Source organism: Streptopelia decaocto (genome assembly GCF_964273445.1).
Source record: "Streptopelia decaocto genome assembly, chromosome: 14".
Taxonomy (NCBI): domain Eukaryota; kingdom Metazoa; phylum Chordata; class Aves; order Columbiformes; family Columbidae; genus Streptopelia; species Streptopelia decaocto.
The window spans coordinates 1114800-1132630 of NC_138669.1; the positions used below are offsets into that span (position 1 = coordinate 1114800).

Here is a 17831-nt window from a genome sequence, read left to right on the forward strand (position 1 = left end):
CATTTAACAGGCCATAAACCTCAAATGCAATTAATATGAATAAGTAGCGAACTGATGCTGCCAGAGCTCGAGCAGCATCAGCTCTCCTGCTTTACAAGTATCCGTAGTCAATTTGTAACAACCTGACTCTGTTAATGCGTTTGCATCCCAAACCTCTTCCCGAGATGTCTGAGCCAAGGGAAGCCCCAGGACACTCTGCTGAGCAGCATTAATTGAATTTTCTGGCTTTTGCTTGTGAACCAGCACAGGAATCCCGGCTCCAGCAGCACAGCCACCGGTGTGCAGGAGCACACAGCGCGACCCCGGGGTGCCGGAGCACACAACAGGGGCAAGGGGCTTCAGCATGGTGGGATGAGAGCCCAGACCAGAGCACCGCAGCACACGGACAGACAGACAGTCTGGGACGCCCTCTCTGCAGAGCAGAGGACGTGAAGCACATCCACATGTTGCTTACTGTGTTTCAGGAGGTTGCTGCTGTCCAATATATGGCCATAAAAGTATTTTCAGGCCTAAGCTGGCTGATATGAATCTAGAAGAGACATAAAAAACATGAGGAAAATCTACAATGCCACGTTTTAATCAACAGCCCATCGTCATTTACTCCTCTCCGGTTAATCCAGTAATTAAAAAAAAAAATACAGAGGGAAATGAATTCTGCTTTGTCTTGCAATACGCACTCCAAAAACTGTGCCCCAAGATGTCATACGAAAATTTGCAGAAACAAAGTGTTTTGGAGACCTATTATTGCAGTTGAAGCCATTTACTCAGTTAAGTCAACTTTACCATACCCAGCTTTTGGCAGCAAACAAAGCCAATGTACCAGTTCTATCAATTATTCTTTGAAACTACTTTAAAATACCGTGGGTCTGTGGTTGTTTTACTGCTCAGCCCCGGCACGGCGGTTGGGGCCGGGCTGCGAGCAGCCGCTGCAGCGGGCGGCGGGGCCCGCAGGTGGCACCAGCAGCCCTGCCGGGAGCGGGACCCAGCGCTGCGCTGAGCACCCACAGCCCCCGCTCCCCAGCACCTGAGCCAAAACCTCCTCCTTCGGCCTCATTTCACACAGGCAAGTCTGCTGATGCATGAGGCAGCAGGGCCAGCAAACAGCTCTGCGCCACACCAGCTCCTGAGGGGTTTCTTTTTTATATAGTGCAGAATAAAATCATGGCAGAAAGACACCGCGCTGTGGTCGGCAGGCTGTGCCCTCTTTCCTTGTGCCGTGCGGCTGCCTCACGCTGTTGCAGCCAACGCCGCTCTGAGCAGGGTTTCTCCTTGTCCGCGCTGCACAGGAGCACCAGACAGGTCAAGGCTGCAGGTGAGAGGGGAGAACACAGAGAACTTGATCCAGCAGCAAAATGAAGCAAAATTGAAGAAGTTGAGAGACATGAGAAAGCCGAGCAGTTTGACATGCGCCCATGGGAACTCCCAAGCACACACCAAACCCATCAGGCTTAAGAAAAGGTCAACCAGGATTTTAAGGCACAGTGCAATGCTTTGCGGACGAGTCCCCAAACAGTGGATCTCTGTAACATCACAGATACCTGCGAAGAAATATACCTGCTCCTGCTAGGCCCTCCATGACCAGGAGCAGCCAGCTCGTCGGAGGACAAATACAGACATCGCAGACGTTGAGGGGCCAAAAGCCCTTCTCCTGAAGGTCTGGGGAGCAGAAGAGCGACCATATCTTTCCATGGAAGTGACAGACTGAAATCAAATAGCTTTTAAAAGCCCTTAGTCAGACTGAAATGCAGGCCATCCCTGTGGAGTTTAAAAGGAGTGCCTTATTCTGCTTTAGCTCTAATCTGTTCCTAATCAACTTAGGACAAATTTATCTTAAGCCAGATTTCCATCTGTTAAGAAGGATCCACGTAGCCTTTTGCTCCAGAATTACTGCATTGATTTTACAGAAGCATCCACTACTTTAAATGAGTAAAACCGTTTCCAGAATCCAACTGAGAACCCAAGAACAAGCCGACTCCTCCAGGGACTCATTAACCCTCCTCCAGGGAGCAGGAAGCTCTACCATACACCTCGACTCTCAGCAGAGGGGGAAAGACCCAGGATTACAAACCAGAACCTGCTCATGGGCTGTGACAGGAACCCGGGGCAGCGCCAGCCCCGTCAAGCACCTCGGGTCGTTCTGAGCCCCGCACAGCATCATGGCAAACAGCATCCAGCCACCAACTGCTGGCCCAGTTTCCCATAATTAAGCAAGATTAACAGATAAATAGCCCCAGGGGCCACCAGTATGAGCAGCTCAGATTTGTTTCCAGTAAGACTATAGATCAAGTGGCTGAGAGAGGTCTGGGCACCAGCAATTGCCTTTAGCGGCACTCTTCCAGTTCAAATTCTAATACCTTCTGTGCTTCACATCCATTTGCTGCGTACACTGCGCTGCTGCTGTTCACTTGGCATTTACAACTGCAGGAAGAGATGAGCTCTCGGGAGTCAGCGCTTCAGGCTGTTCTACAGGAGCCCTGAGCCCAGTTTGGTACTGGGCTTCTACACCGGTTCACTTGACTCAAACTGGGGTCGCAGGTGAGCGAATGGGGAAGAAAGGGATGAGGGGAGGAGGGACGGACAACCAAGGACTACAGATCGGTTAGAATATGGATTATTGCAGTCTCAAGGTAGAAACAAGTGTGAATTTAAACTTTAGTCAAGCTGGCAGCAACAACTGCTGCAGCGCTCTGTACTCACAGCGACAGCGTTGTTCCCCAGGCTCTCCCGCACGTCCCGCAGCGCAGGACACCGCACGACGGGGAAACGCGAGGAGACGCATCCTTTGCTCTGGACACACAGGGTTTGCATCCCCACCACACCAGCATCCAGCACGTATTCAGTTCAACACCTGTTATACCAAAGAAATTGAAAATAAGTTTCAGCCACAAACAGCAAATATTAGTGGATCTAACTTCACTGATTCAGAGTAACATTTGATGGCATGGGTGGGAGAAAGAGGGGAAAACCTGTCTTTTTTCACCAAAGATAGTGTGAAATCACACACCTGTCTCCCACAATAACAGCACTGGAGGAATATTCCTCCCCTCCAACCAAAAGCATCTTGAAACTCCTACAGAAGCATTCTTTACTGTCAAAGGTACGCGGAGACCCAACGCTGACTATGGCAACGGGAGCAGACAAGAGTTTCGTGTGATGGTATAAAGTTCTCCAAGGGTCTGAATCATTTAAACATATAAAATATTTTGTAACCAAGGTACCCACTGCAATTTTGATCTGCAGAACCCAGCTCGGACAGGTCTGCATTCAGCCATTTCCACAGGAGAAAGCCCAACTCTTGAAGAAGCTGTGGTCCATCGTTCTGAAGAAGCTGAGACCAAGGTCAGTCTAAACCTATGATTCAAACCCCCCCTTTCCATACACTTCAGGAAAAGACAGTTTGAATTCAATACAATTTACACCTCGGGAAGGGAGAGCAGTCTTAAACCTGACCCCCAGTAAGATTTCATTTAGGAGATAATTAAACCAAGTGCCTTTTGGATGTTCTTAGGGATGATCTTGGGGAACGTGCCCTGGCAGCCCAGCAGAATTACTCCTTAGCCTCCAAAGCAGAATGGGTTGCTCTTCTTGAAAGGTGTGTGAGTCTGGTATAACACAGCCAAGCTCCTGCAAAGCTGAAATACAACTGATTGCTTCAATCTAAACAAGACTAAACAGGCTGCGGATGCTTCGGGTGGCGGGAACAGCACCAAGCACTTTGCAGCGAGGGATCTGGGTTCTTGGACTAAGTGCTGACAGCGTGTGAATGAAGAACAGCAACGAGACTGAACAAACACGACTAGTAGTATCCAACTGCTTTGTTATAAATATATTATATACATTCAAACATCACATTAAAATATTATTCCATTACACCAGAAGAGATTAAGGCTTTATATTATTTACAGAAACAAGCAAGCACCTTAAAAAACAAAAAAAGAACAAAACACCAGTCATTGACCTTTCCCTTCTAATATGACAAGTTTGATACCTTGAGCTCTTGAATACAGCTATTTGCAATGTGCCCAATGCTACAGCTATTTTAAACATTATCGTCAGGGTACAGAACACTCAATAGAAGACTCAGTGAGCTCTCCACGTGACAAACGCGAGCGTGTGTTGTGTTGGGTGCCGTCTCCTCAGAGGCTCGTCAGGTTGAAGGCTTATGCAGAAACGCTTTGCTCAATTCCACGGAGAGAGCAGAACGGCTTTATTTTAAGGGAAACTGAAGACACTTGAGGATTCATGGCCCCCTGGTGGAGCGGGATTCTCGAGGTCTGTTCCACATGACATCAATTTGATTTAACATGATAGTGAAGATGAAATTGCAAGTTTATCAGTCACTAAGTGCATTGAACAGTGATGATTCCATAGGCTTCCATTACTCTGACACTGTTTTCATGCGGTGTATTTGGACTCAAACATGAAGTGACCAACTGCTGTCACCATTCCCCTATGGGTTTAGGCAACAAGCTCTTTTTGAAGTGTTAGATAATGTTGATACAACACATGTTTACCACGCCACCACATACCACTGGAGTGACTGTCCTGCCAGGTGCCTGACGAGATACAGTGATGAAGAATTTCCTACGATGTAAGCAGACATGGCTAAATGAAAAGGTGCTCAGTAAGAGTAATCATCTTCATTTCAAGTATTGTTTAAAGAATTAGTTCTTTCATTACAGTCTGTGTTAGCACTTCTTAGTTGTGCTTTAGAGTCTGTTATTTCTTTGCAGGTCTTGAATTTGGCTGATGGCTTGATTTTTTTTTTTTTTTTTTTAAAAAAAAACAACATTGGCAACAATTGAAGGATTGCAGAAGGCTGGCAACAGTTATTTGACTTTCTGAGCCCATTTCATGTCATCCGCTCTGGGCTTCTCCCCAGTAACTCCTTGAATAATGTTCTCCAAACACCTCCAGAATCTTATCTTCTCTAACGGATAGTTCAGCCAACCTAAGTGATTGCAAAGAAAACAAGGATTAGTTTGTCACAGCATCCAAAGTTCAATGTCCTGCAGTGTTTATTTAACATTCTTTAAACTAAACACAAAGGAAATGGCGGCCTGCTCTATGGCCGCTGCAGAGCCAGCAGAAAAGGGACCGTCAAGTCAAACAAGTTATGTTACAAGTCACGTACACTGTAGTTTAGAAGACACGTACATTGGTAGCACCCCAGGTGTAGTATTGGAATATAAGCAACTAAATGAAACCCCAACCCAACAGTTTCAGCTATTTTTCCCTGGTTAGTTCCCCCCCTCAAAGCCAGCTCGGCTTTTTCTGGCGTTTCTCGCTAAACGGTACAGCAAGAAAGTAAATGCACAGAACAGGGGTCTGACATCTCAAATACAACATCAATGCCACGGCTTCTAGAAAAGAAAAGAAATCACTGAAGGAAAGACAGAGACTTCTGTTTGGGACCTAAACATCGCTAACTAAGGCTCAGCAAACTAAACCAAGTTTTTTCTTGAATAAAGCTTCAAGCTCAGGTAGCTCCAACATCAATTCTCATTTTTAAGGTACTCATGTTTAAGGTACTCAATTAAACTTGCACAACTGATTGCTAATGAAGCTTGTGACAGGAAAAACTTGTTGCAACACCACACTGCACTCATTTAGCTAATCATTGAATCTTCCCTGTCCCCATTTTCTTAAGCAACAAACCCAACCATAGCTTTGCCAAGAGCTCGTGCAGCTAAGAGCACGGTTAACTTCATCATGTCGTTTTGTAGGCATTTCACAGGCCGTCACTAAACTACATCGTGCCGGGCGGCAGTACCGGTTGTAATGCAGAAATAGGTCTCGTGCGGGGACACGTGGTGGATCCTGTGGTGCTTCCGCGGCAGGATGATGTGCCAGTCCTGCAGAAACACGACCCAGCGGGGAAGGCCGAAGTACGTGTGAGACCACTTGTGAATTTGGTTCGTCATGGTTATGAAGATGATGAGGGCAAAGACGTAACACTCCCAAGGACATGATTCGCATAACGCTTCTGTAAAACAAGATTGGTGTCCTTAAATACCATTTATGAAAAGGTAAATTTCACTAGGAAAAGGTGGTCTTGCCCCTGACAGATCCGCCTGGTGCTGCAGGAACTACCAAAGGCCGCGGTGAAGCTGCTGTGGCAGGAGTGGCACAAGAGCCGGCGAGACACAACAAATCCCAGCCTAAGTGCCAACGCCTGGCAACTCGCCACAAACAGGAAGTTAAACTCAGAGTTTACCATCCATAAAACTAATCCTTTAATTCCTGCACTTCTAGTTTGCAAATAAAGTACTTCGACAAACAGACGAAGCATTTTTATGTAGTTTAGAACAATGAACTTCCCTATGTGCGCACAGCGTGTTCCCTCGGACAAGAATAATATTTATCCTCCCGGGAGCATCACGCTGCCAACAGCTCAGATCCCTCACCCCATAGTCACCGATTTCTCCTCACACACAAAAGTGTTCATTTCAGTATCAACAAAAACGTTAAATCCACCAAAGTCAGAAATAACAACTTACCTGGGGAAAAAGAAATGAATTTGTATGCCATGTTTGCCAACGGGACGAGTGTCATAAAGCAGTTGTCTCCATTGGTCTCTATAAAATCGTGTCTGGTAATTGCTGTGGGGTCAATGTGATGTTCTCTAAAGGGTCTGATGAAAGCCTGAAAAAACAAATTCCTAAGCATGACACCATGGCTTGGTAATGATCAATAATGATCAATAATACACCCCCCAAAACCCACGCGCATTCAAATCTGATGACTGAGTTTAAGAGACTTCCACAGCACAAGCATGGAAGCAGGTCCAAACTCTTGTGAGGACAGTTCAGATCATTTGATGTATTTGCAGAACGTTTCGGTTCCCAGACTCAAGTCCAGTTTTTGATTGCTTTTTAGTTTTATGCTTTTTAATTTTCACTTAGGACCTCCAGACTCCAGATCTCAGAACCAAAGCACCTCATTTCATGGCCAAAACAACTCTGAAATTCACAAGCAAATGAGTCACTTTCTAAGCAGCAGAACACAAGAAAACACTAAAAAATGGAAATTCAGCCTAACGTTTGGTATGGGCTATAGATGACAGCATTAACAGACTAAATGCAAGCTGAATTACATAGACAAACCAATGCAAGTCAAACAGACCATACAAAAGTCTCCTCTAGAAGAAGAAATCGCATTTGAACACATAATTCCAGGAGACAGAGCGAATGTGGCACGCAGGACTGGGACAGTAAAACAAGCACACTTACCTGCCTTCAACATACACAACATACACGTCACGGACAGCCTGCGCAAAGCTGTCCTGAGCAGCCTGAGCTCTGTTCTTTGAGTACATGGTCTCCTGCCGTGCGCTTTTATTTCTCCTTTGAATTACGGTCCCCAACTACAGGATTCAAGGGCTCCTAAGTCCATTGAAGGTGAACCAAAATAAGCCTAAAACTACCAGTCTTAATTCTGCTGTGCTTGTCCATGTATTTCTGGATGATTACAAGTAATATCCCATATAGATTTTTTTTTAATGGAGATCCTTCTAATGTTGCACTATGAGGAATAATTAATGGTAGCTATAAATAAGTTTATCTGGCACTTATAGCTGCAGATGTATAACGCATCTCAAACCTACATCTTTGCTCATGACCATTCTCACACTACATTTACAACAGCGGCCAGTAGGCACAGAGAACTGGAAAGATTCCTTACTGGAGTGTCTTGTGGTTTACAAAGCAGCTTTTGGAGTCCAGCTGCAGGAACAGCTCTCCATGTCTGCGTTTATTGGCCTTTTGGAAGATCTACACGAGTCCAGCCCCGTTTCTGCGCCTGTGCTGTCACGGGTCAGTCCCACAGCTGCTCGGGAAGGTCTGTGAGCACCAGTATTGCAAAACTGTGTGCAAGACTTCAATAACATGATAAAACGGAACGGTGTCACTGTGCCCATGTCACCCAGGCACAGCGCAAACATGGCGCTTGACCAACACCACACTGTACTGTTTAGTGAAGGGCTCTGGAGGTGGGGAGCTGCTTACATTGGCAAGACTGCAAGATGCAGCTCATATACACCGTCTGACACGCCTGGGAGTACTGCAAGTGTTTCACAAGAGTATTTTGTAACTTTTCATGCTCAAGGATAAGAATCTCAAACCTTTCCAACTATGGGTAGCTCCACAGACCCCCAGGTGTCCGCTCCCCAGTGGAATAATCCTGATAGAAAGTCGGCCGTAATGACTCCTGCAACTGAATGAGGAGAGAGACGGTTAGATAGACACAACCACTTCTACTGACGCGTTCACATTTCATACTTGTTTTACGAATTTACTTGTTTAACAAATGTGCATCTTTCCCCATAAGTCACGCGACTTTTATTTACCCTGGTTGCAATCTGCACTTTGCCTGATTTTCCCACTCCAGTTAGGATGCTCAAGTCAGCTGCCTTGAGAGTCCAGTTTAATTAAGTCCTCATAACATCAGCAGGACTGCTAAACATCATGTAATGTTTAGAACATGACAGAGGACGAGGCTGTTCTATAACTACCGACCAAGTGCTCTTTATTTTCAGGGCACAGCAGTTACCGACAGTGCCTTTCGTTTTCAAAAAGGGAGAAAAACACCAGGATCAGCGTGGCACCTCCTACCCCAAAATGCTTTCTTTTCATGTTACAAATCAGTCCCCACTGCTGAATCTATTATCTAGTCGGGCCAAACTCTTAAATACAGCAGGAAACACTTCATGGTTTATGTATTAGCTATTGTACTGAAGACAGCTTATTTTTTACAAGCAATAAATTCCATACACTTGGTTTTGCTTCAGACCACACATGCAATCCGCCGCGCAGCACAACAGCTTTTAGATCTGCATCTCGCAGCCGAAAGAGCAAGCAGCCCGGACTCAGGGGGAGATATCCATCCAAACAGCATTTCCTCTGCAGCCACTAAAGTGCCGTTCTGGCCGAGCTCATCACCCCGGTAACGCGCGGCGCCTCCGGCACGCCGCACTACCAGAGCAAGAACAGTGAAAACAGAGGCAAGACACCGAGAGTTCAATAGATATTTTGCATGTTCCTTTGCTGTCAGCTGGTAGAAAGCTAAGAGGAAAGAACGCAAGGTGCCCGAAGCAGTGCATTATACTAAGGCAATCTGAAAAAGCCTAACTAGTAGCAATCATGTCTGGGCTGTATTGCGGAAGGGCTTGCTCACTCCTCAGCAGCTGCGTATGACGAGATGTAATAAAAGAGCAAGAACTGTACCAGAACTGCATGACTAGCAGCGCAACTTGTTTGCATCCCATCTCCAGCCTCAGAAGGCACATCAGACAGCAAGAAATTTAACTCAATATTCCCATACACATAGTGTTGTCTTTAGTTAAAAGGGGAAAACGAAGGCGTGGTGTTCAGCTGCCTGTCCAAGGTGGGACAATGATGCTCTGCCATCTAGACTCGGAGGGCCAGATAAGACTGACAGCCCTGGACATGAACTAAGAGTTAAAGTCAAAAAGAGCAGGATACCCACGGTATAGATATATATATGAACTGCAAACGGTGGATTCGCACGCTCATAAGCAGCAATCAGTAAAGCATGAGCAAAATACTGCTCCGCACACATCAGTTTCACTCCAGGCTGCAGAGCAGCGGGACGGGGCTCAGCGCACCTGCGGCCGGTGTCTGAGCACCCAGAGCACACGGCAGCGGGGGAAGAGCCTGCGCTTCACACATGAGCTGCAGAACTCGCTCAAATCACCAGGATTTCCTTGTCTTGGAAGCAGAGTGCTGAATGGGGAGACAAGACCAAGGCGCAGCATACGGGGCACCAAAGGTGTGCAAACGAACTCCAACCAGGAGCAGGTGTGTTTCAAAGTAAGTGAACACAGGACAAGTTGTACTTCAAAATTGTACAGAGCTACGTGTAAGCCTGGCTTTGCATAGATACAATTCTCAAATTGTAACCCGGAGGCCTCAGAGCAGAGCATACAAAGTTTCATATATTAAATGCAAAAATTCAGTTAGAGTCTCTGAAGAGGAAAATCCAGCATGTTATTAAATAACTCGATGCTATTGTGTAACATCATGGAGAAGTGCAGTCATTTTAATCAGGGACTGTGCAAACTAATTGAATGTCACAACACTAAGGAGCTGGGGGAGTGTTCTCACAACAGAGAGCTGCTTTGTTTTCTAAAAATCAACATGCTAAGAAGTAACAGTTGTTTGTAACTTATACGCTTACACCAGTAAAACGCCTCAGTCACCTGCATTCCACATTTAGTGGCTCTCAGCACAGAGCCGCTCATTTCACAGAGAAGGCGGGGGTTGATGCTATGGCGAGTTATGAGACTACGGAAATAATCCCATTGTCAGTTTGCATGGAAGGGAAAATGTTCATAGCTCCCCAGCAGCTGGACATTCAGCACAGGGCATGCCTGGACTTAACACAAAAAAATCCACCCCCTGCCTACTTCTATTTTTTTAAATTGAGAGCGAGAAGGGGAAGGGAAGCGCCTCATGGCTCCTCTAAACCAGCCTGGAAGGCAGGAGACGCAGACGGGCTCCTCTTCCTGCCCCGCGAGAGCTTTCGGCCGCAGAAGCAGCCCAGCTGGAACCGTTCTAAACCAGCGCCATAAGGGCTCAGCCCGGCGGGGCCATCGCACGGCGCCCGCCCGAGGGGCTCGCGCCGCACGGGGAGCGGAGCTTTCCCAGCGCCGGACGCGGGAGCACCGGCTCCTCCTTGTCCCAAGAATTTCTAGGTTAAGATATTCACAGTATAACCCATGTTACAATTATGTCTGCCTCTAAAGGCATGAAAAAATAAGATATAACACAGCCTTTAATTATAGAGAGAGGGTTTAGGTGAGGTTTGGATCTCCTGCATCATTTCACTACTCCCTATTCTTAAAAGCAAATCCATATTTACATAAAAGTACACTGAGGGTCCCAGCAACGCACCTCAATGAACAGGCCGGTGCAGCAGAGCAGATCCAGCCCACTGGATCACTGATCACGTTCAGATTTCCACAGACCCGACGTCAACTTGATCTAGAGCTGTATCTGTATTAGCAGAACGCTCTCTTTGTGATCTCAGCCCAAAGGTCAATATTCTAATCTCGGCTCCGGGAGCGCTGGGAACGGGCACGCGTCTGACTCAGCGCTGCCTATCGCGCCCACGGTGCCGCGCGTGGTACGTACGGAGCGGGACGTTTACGGAGATTAGCTTCACAAAACTTAATAAAACCTAATCACTGGGAACTATAGACATCACTCACACTTCACCTGGAGAAACAACGTATTGAAGAAGACCAACAAGATAGCGTGCAGCACTTATTATTTTATTGCACTCATCTTTGTACACATTATCAGTTATTTCCACACTGCTTTATTTACACAGAATCTAGATTCTGCTACTTTAATCATTCACTACTGCTTAAATAATATTATCAGTGAATTGGCTGCTTTATCAGCTAAACTGGTAACCAGGATATTGGAAAACTCGACCTTTTATCAATATTAACATTGAGATGAAAGCCAGTTGCAAACAGATTGCAGCACAGGTTAACCATCATTCCTGATTCTCTTGTCTACACCTGTCCTTATCAGTACGGAGCAGTTCTCATGCCAGTGCTTCTCCACTCCTCCCAACACCTCCAGCTCACAGCTGAGAGCAGGATTAAATTGGGCCAGGCAAGCTGGTGTGATCAACAATGGGAGGACACAGCTCCCCCTGAGCCCCAGCGTGAAGCCAATGACCTTTACACAGACACCAGAGGTGACCATTTCCAGCTCGGACTGAAATTCATAGCACCTACCATATAATCACCTATTTTTTGTTTGGTTGGTTTTGTGGGGTTTTGTTGGTTTGTTTAAAAACCATCAGCGATATGCAACGGTGATCACAAACAAGTATCCTTGTCTCCTAAAACATACACCACCTCTCACAATTTATAGACAATTTTTATTAGGAAGCACAGAAGCCAAAGACCTGTAGCGAGCTTGTATGGTGTCCTAATGAATGACACCACGTGTTCTTCCAGCTAACAAGGCAATTCATATGAAAAGATGTCAACATTCATACACACCCAACACAGGCAGTTAATACTGCATTCAATACACATCGCAAGCAGATCACCAGTGATCACGGGTGAAATCCTTAGTTCCTATTGCCTTCCCTCCCTCGTCCCATAGGAGAAGTTTACCAGAAAATGCTGACAGGCATGGATCGCAGAGGTGCAAACCCTTTTCACACCCGGCTTATTCTGAGAGAGTTTTCCCTTTGGCTAATTCCAAGCCATCTCCAATTCCATCAGTAAAGCCGTACAGCACCAAACTGGAATTCTCTCCCAGTTCTTCCCTCCTTCACTGGAAAGGTGAAATCCCCAAGTCCCGCTGCACCCAACCAGCCAACGGGGCTGCCAAGATGCAGCAGCACGGACACCCCCCACAGCTGAGGCGAAGAACCGAGACCCAGCTTGTGCTGCCAATGAAACACAAACCTAAGAGACCAGGAGTTACACTCGTAACCACGAGAAAGCAGCAACTTTTCTTACACTGCTGGAGAAATGTCATCACTCAGGATAAAGGCCAAACTCCACATCCTGACCTGAAAACATAATACTCTAAAATACTCCGTTTTAGTTATCAGTCCTGAGTCTGATGTCTGGAACACTTTTTATAAGATTTCGGGGGGGCTTTTGCTTTCTGAAAAGTTCTTGTAAATATTTTTGTGGATCGATGTGTTCTGTTCCCATCTCTGACCGCCTGGCCAGCTGTTTTCCCTCTCAATAATCCTCACTCTTGCAATGCCCACGTAAGAACACCAAACTTAAACAGCTACGTTAAGAACCTCACCTCTGAGATACCGAGAAGCCACTGAAAGACAGAGAGCAGTAACAATTTCTGAGATGGTCTCAGTTCTGGAGGCACAACTGACCTCACACCCCTCTCCCTTTCTAACGCTAAGCCAAGCCTAAAAGATCGCACATTTGTTTCCAGCATTACAACAGACAGTCTTGCCTTGTTCACGGCAGTGAACAGTTCCTACTTACATATCCCAACAATAACAGAGGGTGTGTGTTCCAGTCGCAAGTAGAAGAGAAGATTGTAAAAATTGAAACAGATCAGAGAGAAGCATAAGATGACAGAGATCCATTCTTGTAGTCTCTTTCCTGGTGGGAAAAAAAGGAAAAAAGCATGTTTTACTTTTAATCTGAGAGGACATTTCGAAGTCTGAAATAATACAGACAGACTATTCTACTGCCTGGATGACTCGCTGCATTTGTCTGACAGGGAACTGAAACAGAAACTTATTTATCCATGGGACATGTGCATATTCTGCTAAATTACATTGCTCTTCCCCGAGCCACCACCAACCCCGTACCTCTGCCCTTGCCCAAATAACAGGGACAAATCAGACATCATCTCACATTGTCCTACTTTCCTTTTCCCTGCGGTTGCTGACATCATGTTCTTCACATCACATCTTTTTTCAAATTTGCATTTCGTTCAGTATTCGGTGTTGCTGGTACGGCTGAATCTGGGACCAAATTCCTGGCCTCAGATGCCCTGTAGTTAAATCACCTTATGATCTGTAATATTTTAAATCTCAGAGCGTGTAAATAAAGCTGTTGTACTAACAGGAAAAAGCATCATTCTGTATTTTGGTGGTTCTAGAATTGCTTTCCTAACACTGCAAGTGTACTTGTCGGATACCACGACCTGTCAGTCATTCGGAGATGACGAGAGACAGAATAAGGAAAGAGAAAGGACTGGCACAAATTCTGTCTCGGACCTTGCTGTACTACTTCACAGCTCTACAAAAAATCTCATTTATTGACTATTGAAAAAACAAAACCCAAACCACCAGACACGTGAGAGTACGTTAACACTTTGAACGTTCAGATTGACCGTCATAAGCTTTCTGCTGCTAATCACTGCCGGATCCTCACCAGGCGCTGGTGTTGAGAGCAAGGGAACACAGAGAGCAGGACCCGTATGGATTAAGGCATCAGAAACAGACCTTTAATGCGTAAATCCCAGCAGGAGACCTGACCTGCCGCCGTGGCCCAGGAGGACCCGGCTCCGGGCAGCTCCTCGTGCTCAGGAGCTGAAACCGGGTCCAGCGCCTCCAGGGGCTTCCCAGGGCAGGTCACCCACAGCCCGCTCCCACTCCCTCCCACCGCCCCATGTGCGCCCCACCAGTCAGGTCTGGGGCAAAGCATCGCGTGGGGCACAACCAGGACCGAGCACACACGAGCTGCACGGGAGCACCGGCACAGCCACACGTCTGGCCTGCGCTGAGCAATGAGCTTCTCTCCTACTGCTCCTCCCTGCTGACCCGCTGCCTGGTCAAACTGCTCTTCCTAAACGCTAAATCAAGTCCTTCTTCTCAGCTATACCATGTAACGGGAAGGAAACTAGGAACAAAGTAGTATCAGTATTATCTTCAATGCGCCTACAATGCAATACTTTAAAGAGGTGTGAACAAAGTCTTCTACAGTTCAGAGTTCTGTTCTAGAAAGGCCACGAGCACATAAACTAACATTCTCTGCAGTAGCAGAGAAGAGAATCTTAAAATTAAATTAAGACACAAGAACAAGCATATTTCAAAACAGCATCAGGTCACAATGTGGGAGATTCTATAAAGAGATCCCCAGAGTAATGAAAGTAAGAGTTAATTAACACTCACTTCCTACACGAGAAAACCACACCCTGATTAGAGGAGCTGAGTGGGTAGATCCTCACGGAACAATTAGCTGGCTCCCGGCTGGCAAGTCCCACGAGCTCCGTTTGCGCAAACACCGCTGATCTCCGAACACGGGGATCCCGCCACGACTGTCTGCAGGCACCGAGTCCAGAAACAGCCCCAGAGCGGGACAGACGGGAAGAGCATCGGCCCAAGGGGAGACTCAACACCAATAACTTGTCTTTAAAGAGCACTCCAATTTAAACGTATGTGCCACATGAAGGAATATGTTGCCAAAGACACAAAATACACACTTAAAGCAGCCATGGAAATACTCCAGAGCCATATTCACTCTGCACAACTATATGTAATCCGCATTCTTAACAGTAGCTCAGCATCATGTGCTTCCACCATAACACATCTCTGACATTATTTATGTAACACCAGAAAAAAAAAATGCACATCTAATATATTAGCACAGCTCACTGGTGGTAGATACCACTACACATACAGTACTTCAGACTTGCCAGGACCTTCATCTACAGCTAAAGGTAAGGGTAGCAAGTTGTTTGGGAAAGAAAACCTTTTCCTTGTGATCACAGTGTGCAGGTAAAGTCAGTGATCGCTGTAAAGCAGAGGAATCGGTCACTGTCCGGATCAGAACTGCACATCTAGACCAGCGCCACACACCATCTTCTCTCGAGGCAAGGAAGAGATGACCAGTACAAGCTGGAAGGGGCAGACTTGCCCTGAACAGTCTAGAAAACTGACAAAGTCATGAGCACATTTGTTTTCTTAACATTATTTGGCTCTGTGCAGTAAAAACACCTGCCCTTCCAGTAATTGCCTTGAATATGCAAGTTAAGCTGATCCTGCTGGGAACCGCAAGATGCTGAAAGCATCTTCCCTCTCCTAACCCTTCACCTGCAAATGACTTCACAGGGAATGGCAAGAATACCTAAAATTGCTGACACTTTGAGCTAGAAACAGATTAAATCTTTTATTATAAGTAGTTCACCTTTACTCCCACAGAATAATTGAATAGCTGCAGCCACTTTATTGAGCTCTAACAAATAATAACTTCAGGAACACAAGGCCGAAACAAAAATTCAAACGCTCCTTTGCCTCTTCTTGAGATGCCAATACTGGGTATCTCAAAGTAGTTCACTGAATAAATATTCTGAAGTAAAAGCTTATGATGTTATTTTGCTTGGCAACCAAGTCTGTATATCTGCTTTTGTATGGAAAGGTTAACTTTGTTCCTTTTTAAAGGGAAGAGAGCTCTGGGCAGGTTGTGCTGCAATAACCTCCACCCCAGCAACCAGACACCAACTCCAGCCTCTTCCCGGCACTTTTTCACAAGCTGACCAGCCAACCCCTCCAGGACAGAGCCTGCTTAACCCCTCCAAAGTTGGCTTTCAAAGTGCTGCGTTAAGTACTGCCATAAAGCCCGGGTTTATAGCTGAGACTTGTCAAACCCCAAGGGCACAGGAACCAGCGACGGACGCACAGGAAAGCGCCTCCCGCAGCGAAACCGCGAGGAGAAGCCAGTGGTTCGATAAAACATCCCCGAGGCACCGGGAGCCAACGAGCGGGCCCTCCGTGGCACCGGAAACGCAGCGAGGGGCCCAACGCACAGCCCGCTCCCCGCTCCCCCCCGAGCCGCCCGCTCCCCGCTCCCCCCCGAGCCGCCCGCTCCCCGCTCCCCCCCGAGCCGCCCGCTCCCCGCCCGCTCCCCGCGCCGCCCCGAGCCGCCCGCTCCCCGCCCGCTCCCCGCGCCGCCCCGAGCCGCCCGCTCCCCCCCGAGCCGCCCGCTCCCCGCCCGCTCCCCGCGCCGCCCCGAGCCGCCCGCTCCCCGGCGCTGCCCAGGCCGGGACGGACCCGGGGCCGCCAGCGAGCGGTACCCCCGGCACGGGCCCCCGCTCCCCGGGCCGCGGCCGCTGCAGGGAAAGGGGAGCCGGGCCGGGCAGCGGGCGCAGCTCCCGAGGGAGCCCCCGCCGCTCTCACCTGGGGAGTAGAGCTCGGCCAGCTCGCGGGCCCCGGCGTGCTGCGCGCCCCAGCGCCGGCTGCCGCCCTCGGGCTCTTCCGCGGCCTCCGCCTGCGGCCCCGCCGCCTCGGCGCGCGGCGGGACGCCCTCGGCGGCGCCGCTCGCCATCGCCCGGCCCGGCGGCGACTCCTCCTGCTCGAGGCCGGCGAGCGGCGGCGGGCGGCGCCCAGGCCCCGCCGAGGCGGCTGCGGCCCGGGGCAGCATCGCGAAATGGGGCCGCGCCGCTGCGGTAAGGGGCGGGCGGGCGCGGCTGGCCACGCCCCTGCGCCGCCTCCCGCCAATCGCCGGCGCCGCCGTGCTGCCGCCGGGCCAATGGGCAGCGCCACCCGGCGCGGCGGAGCCAATGGCGCGGAGGCAGGGTCGGCGGCGCATCTGCAGGCGCCCCGCCCCGCGGGCCGCAGCTGGCGGCGGGCCCGGAGGTGCCGGGGCGGTGCCAGGGAGGGGCCGGGCCGGGGCGGGGCCGGGGCAGGGAGGGGCGGGGCCGGGAGGGGCGGGGCCGCGGGCGCTGGGCGGGGCGCTCCCCGCAGGCCCCTCCCGGGCCGGCACCGCCGGCCGGTGCCTCGCGCGCCCCCTGGCGCAGCTCTATGGGGACACCGGATCCTGGAAAAGGAAGTCGGTGCATATGGGGTGAGACGATGCATGTGGGTGAATACAAAGCGGGGGCCTTTGCAGTCATTCAAGAGCTACTGAGATGTGACAGAGCTTTGTGTCGTGGATACATTGTGTATGAGAAATCAAATCCTGTGGGCGGAGATGAAGCTTAGGAAGGGAAAGAATTACTTGTCTGAAATAGAGCAAAAAAGTGTGTTATATGGATGCATAACAGAGAGAAAGGAGAGTGCAAGCAAATTAGATTTCTTTCTTTTATTATACAGGATTGTATGTACAAGGTCACCTTTCTCCCAAACATCAGCATCACAGTCAGTTCATAGCAAAAACTGCAGCTCATCTCTCAAAGCCTAGAAAACAGCTCTACAGCGGCTCAGTACAACACAACGGATCCATTGTACAGGAACCGGAAAAAGGGAGGGGAAAGCACGGTTATCCCTTTAATCCCTCGTGAATTATTTGAAACTAAGAAATGCAAATAAAACCTTGTGCTTCAAGAGCCATGCTTGCTCCGGGACGGCCCTCGGGGCCC

The 17831-nt window shown here is 48.5% G+C and overlaps 1 protein-coding gene across 1 annotated transcript; it reads right to left on the reverse strand.

The window, feature by feature from the left end:
* Positions 1–3800: 3800 nt before the first annotated feature.
* Positions 3801–16912, reverse strand: LOC309445928 (plasmanylethanolamine desaturase 1-like). Its single transcript, XM_082065218.1, has 6 exons — positions 16651–16912; positions 13007–13126; positions 8123–8214; positions 6501–6645; positions 5774–5986; positions 3801–4951 (listed from the first exon to the last, which is right to left on the reverse strand). Exons 1-6 carry the CDS (start codon positions 16892–16894, stop codon positions 4830–4832), a joined length of 936 nt encoding a protein of 311 aa, XP_081921344.1. The 5' UTR covers positions 16895–16912; the 3' UTR covers positions 3801–4829.
* Positions 16913–17831: the final 919 nt, after the last annotated feature.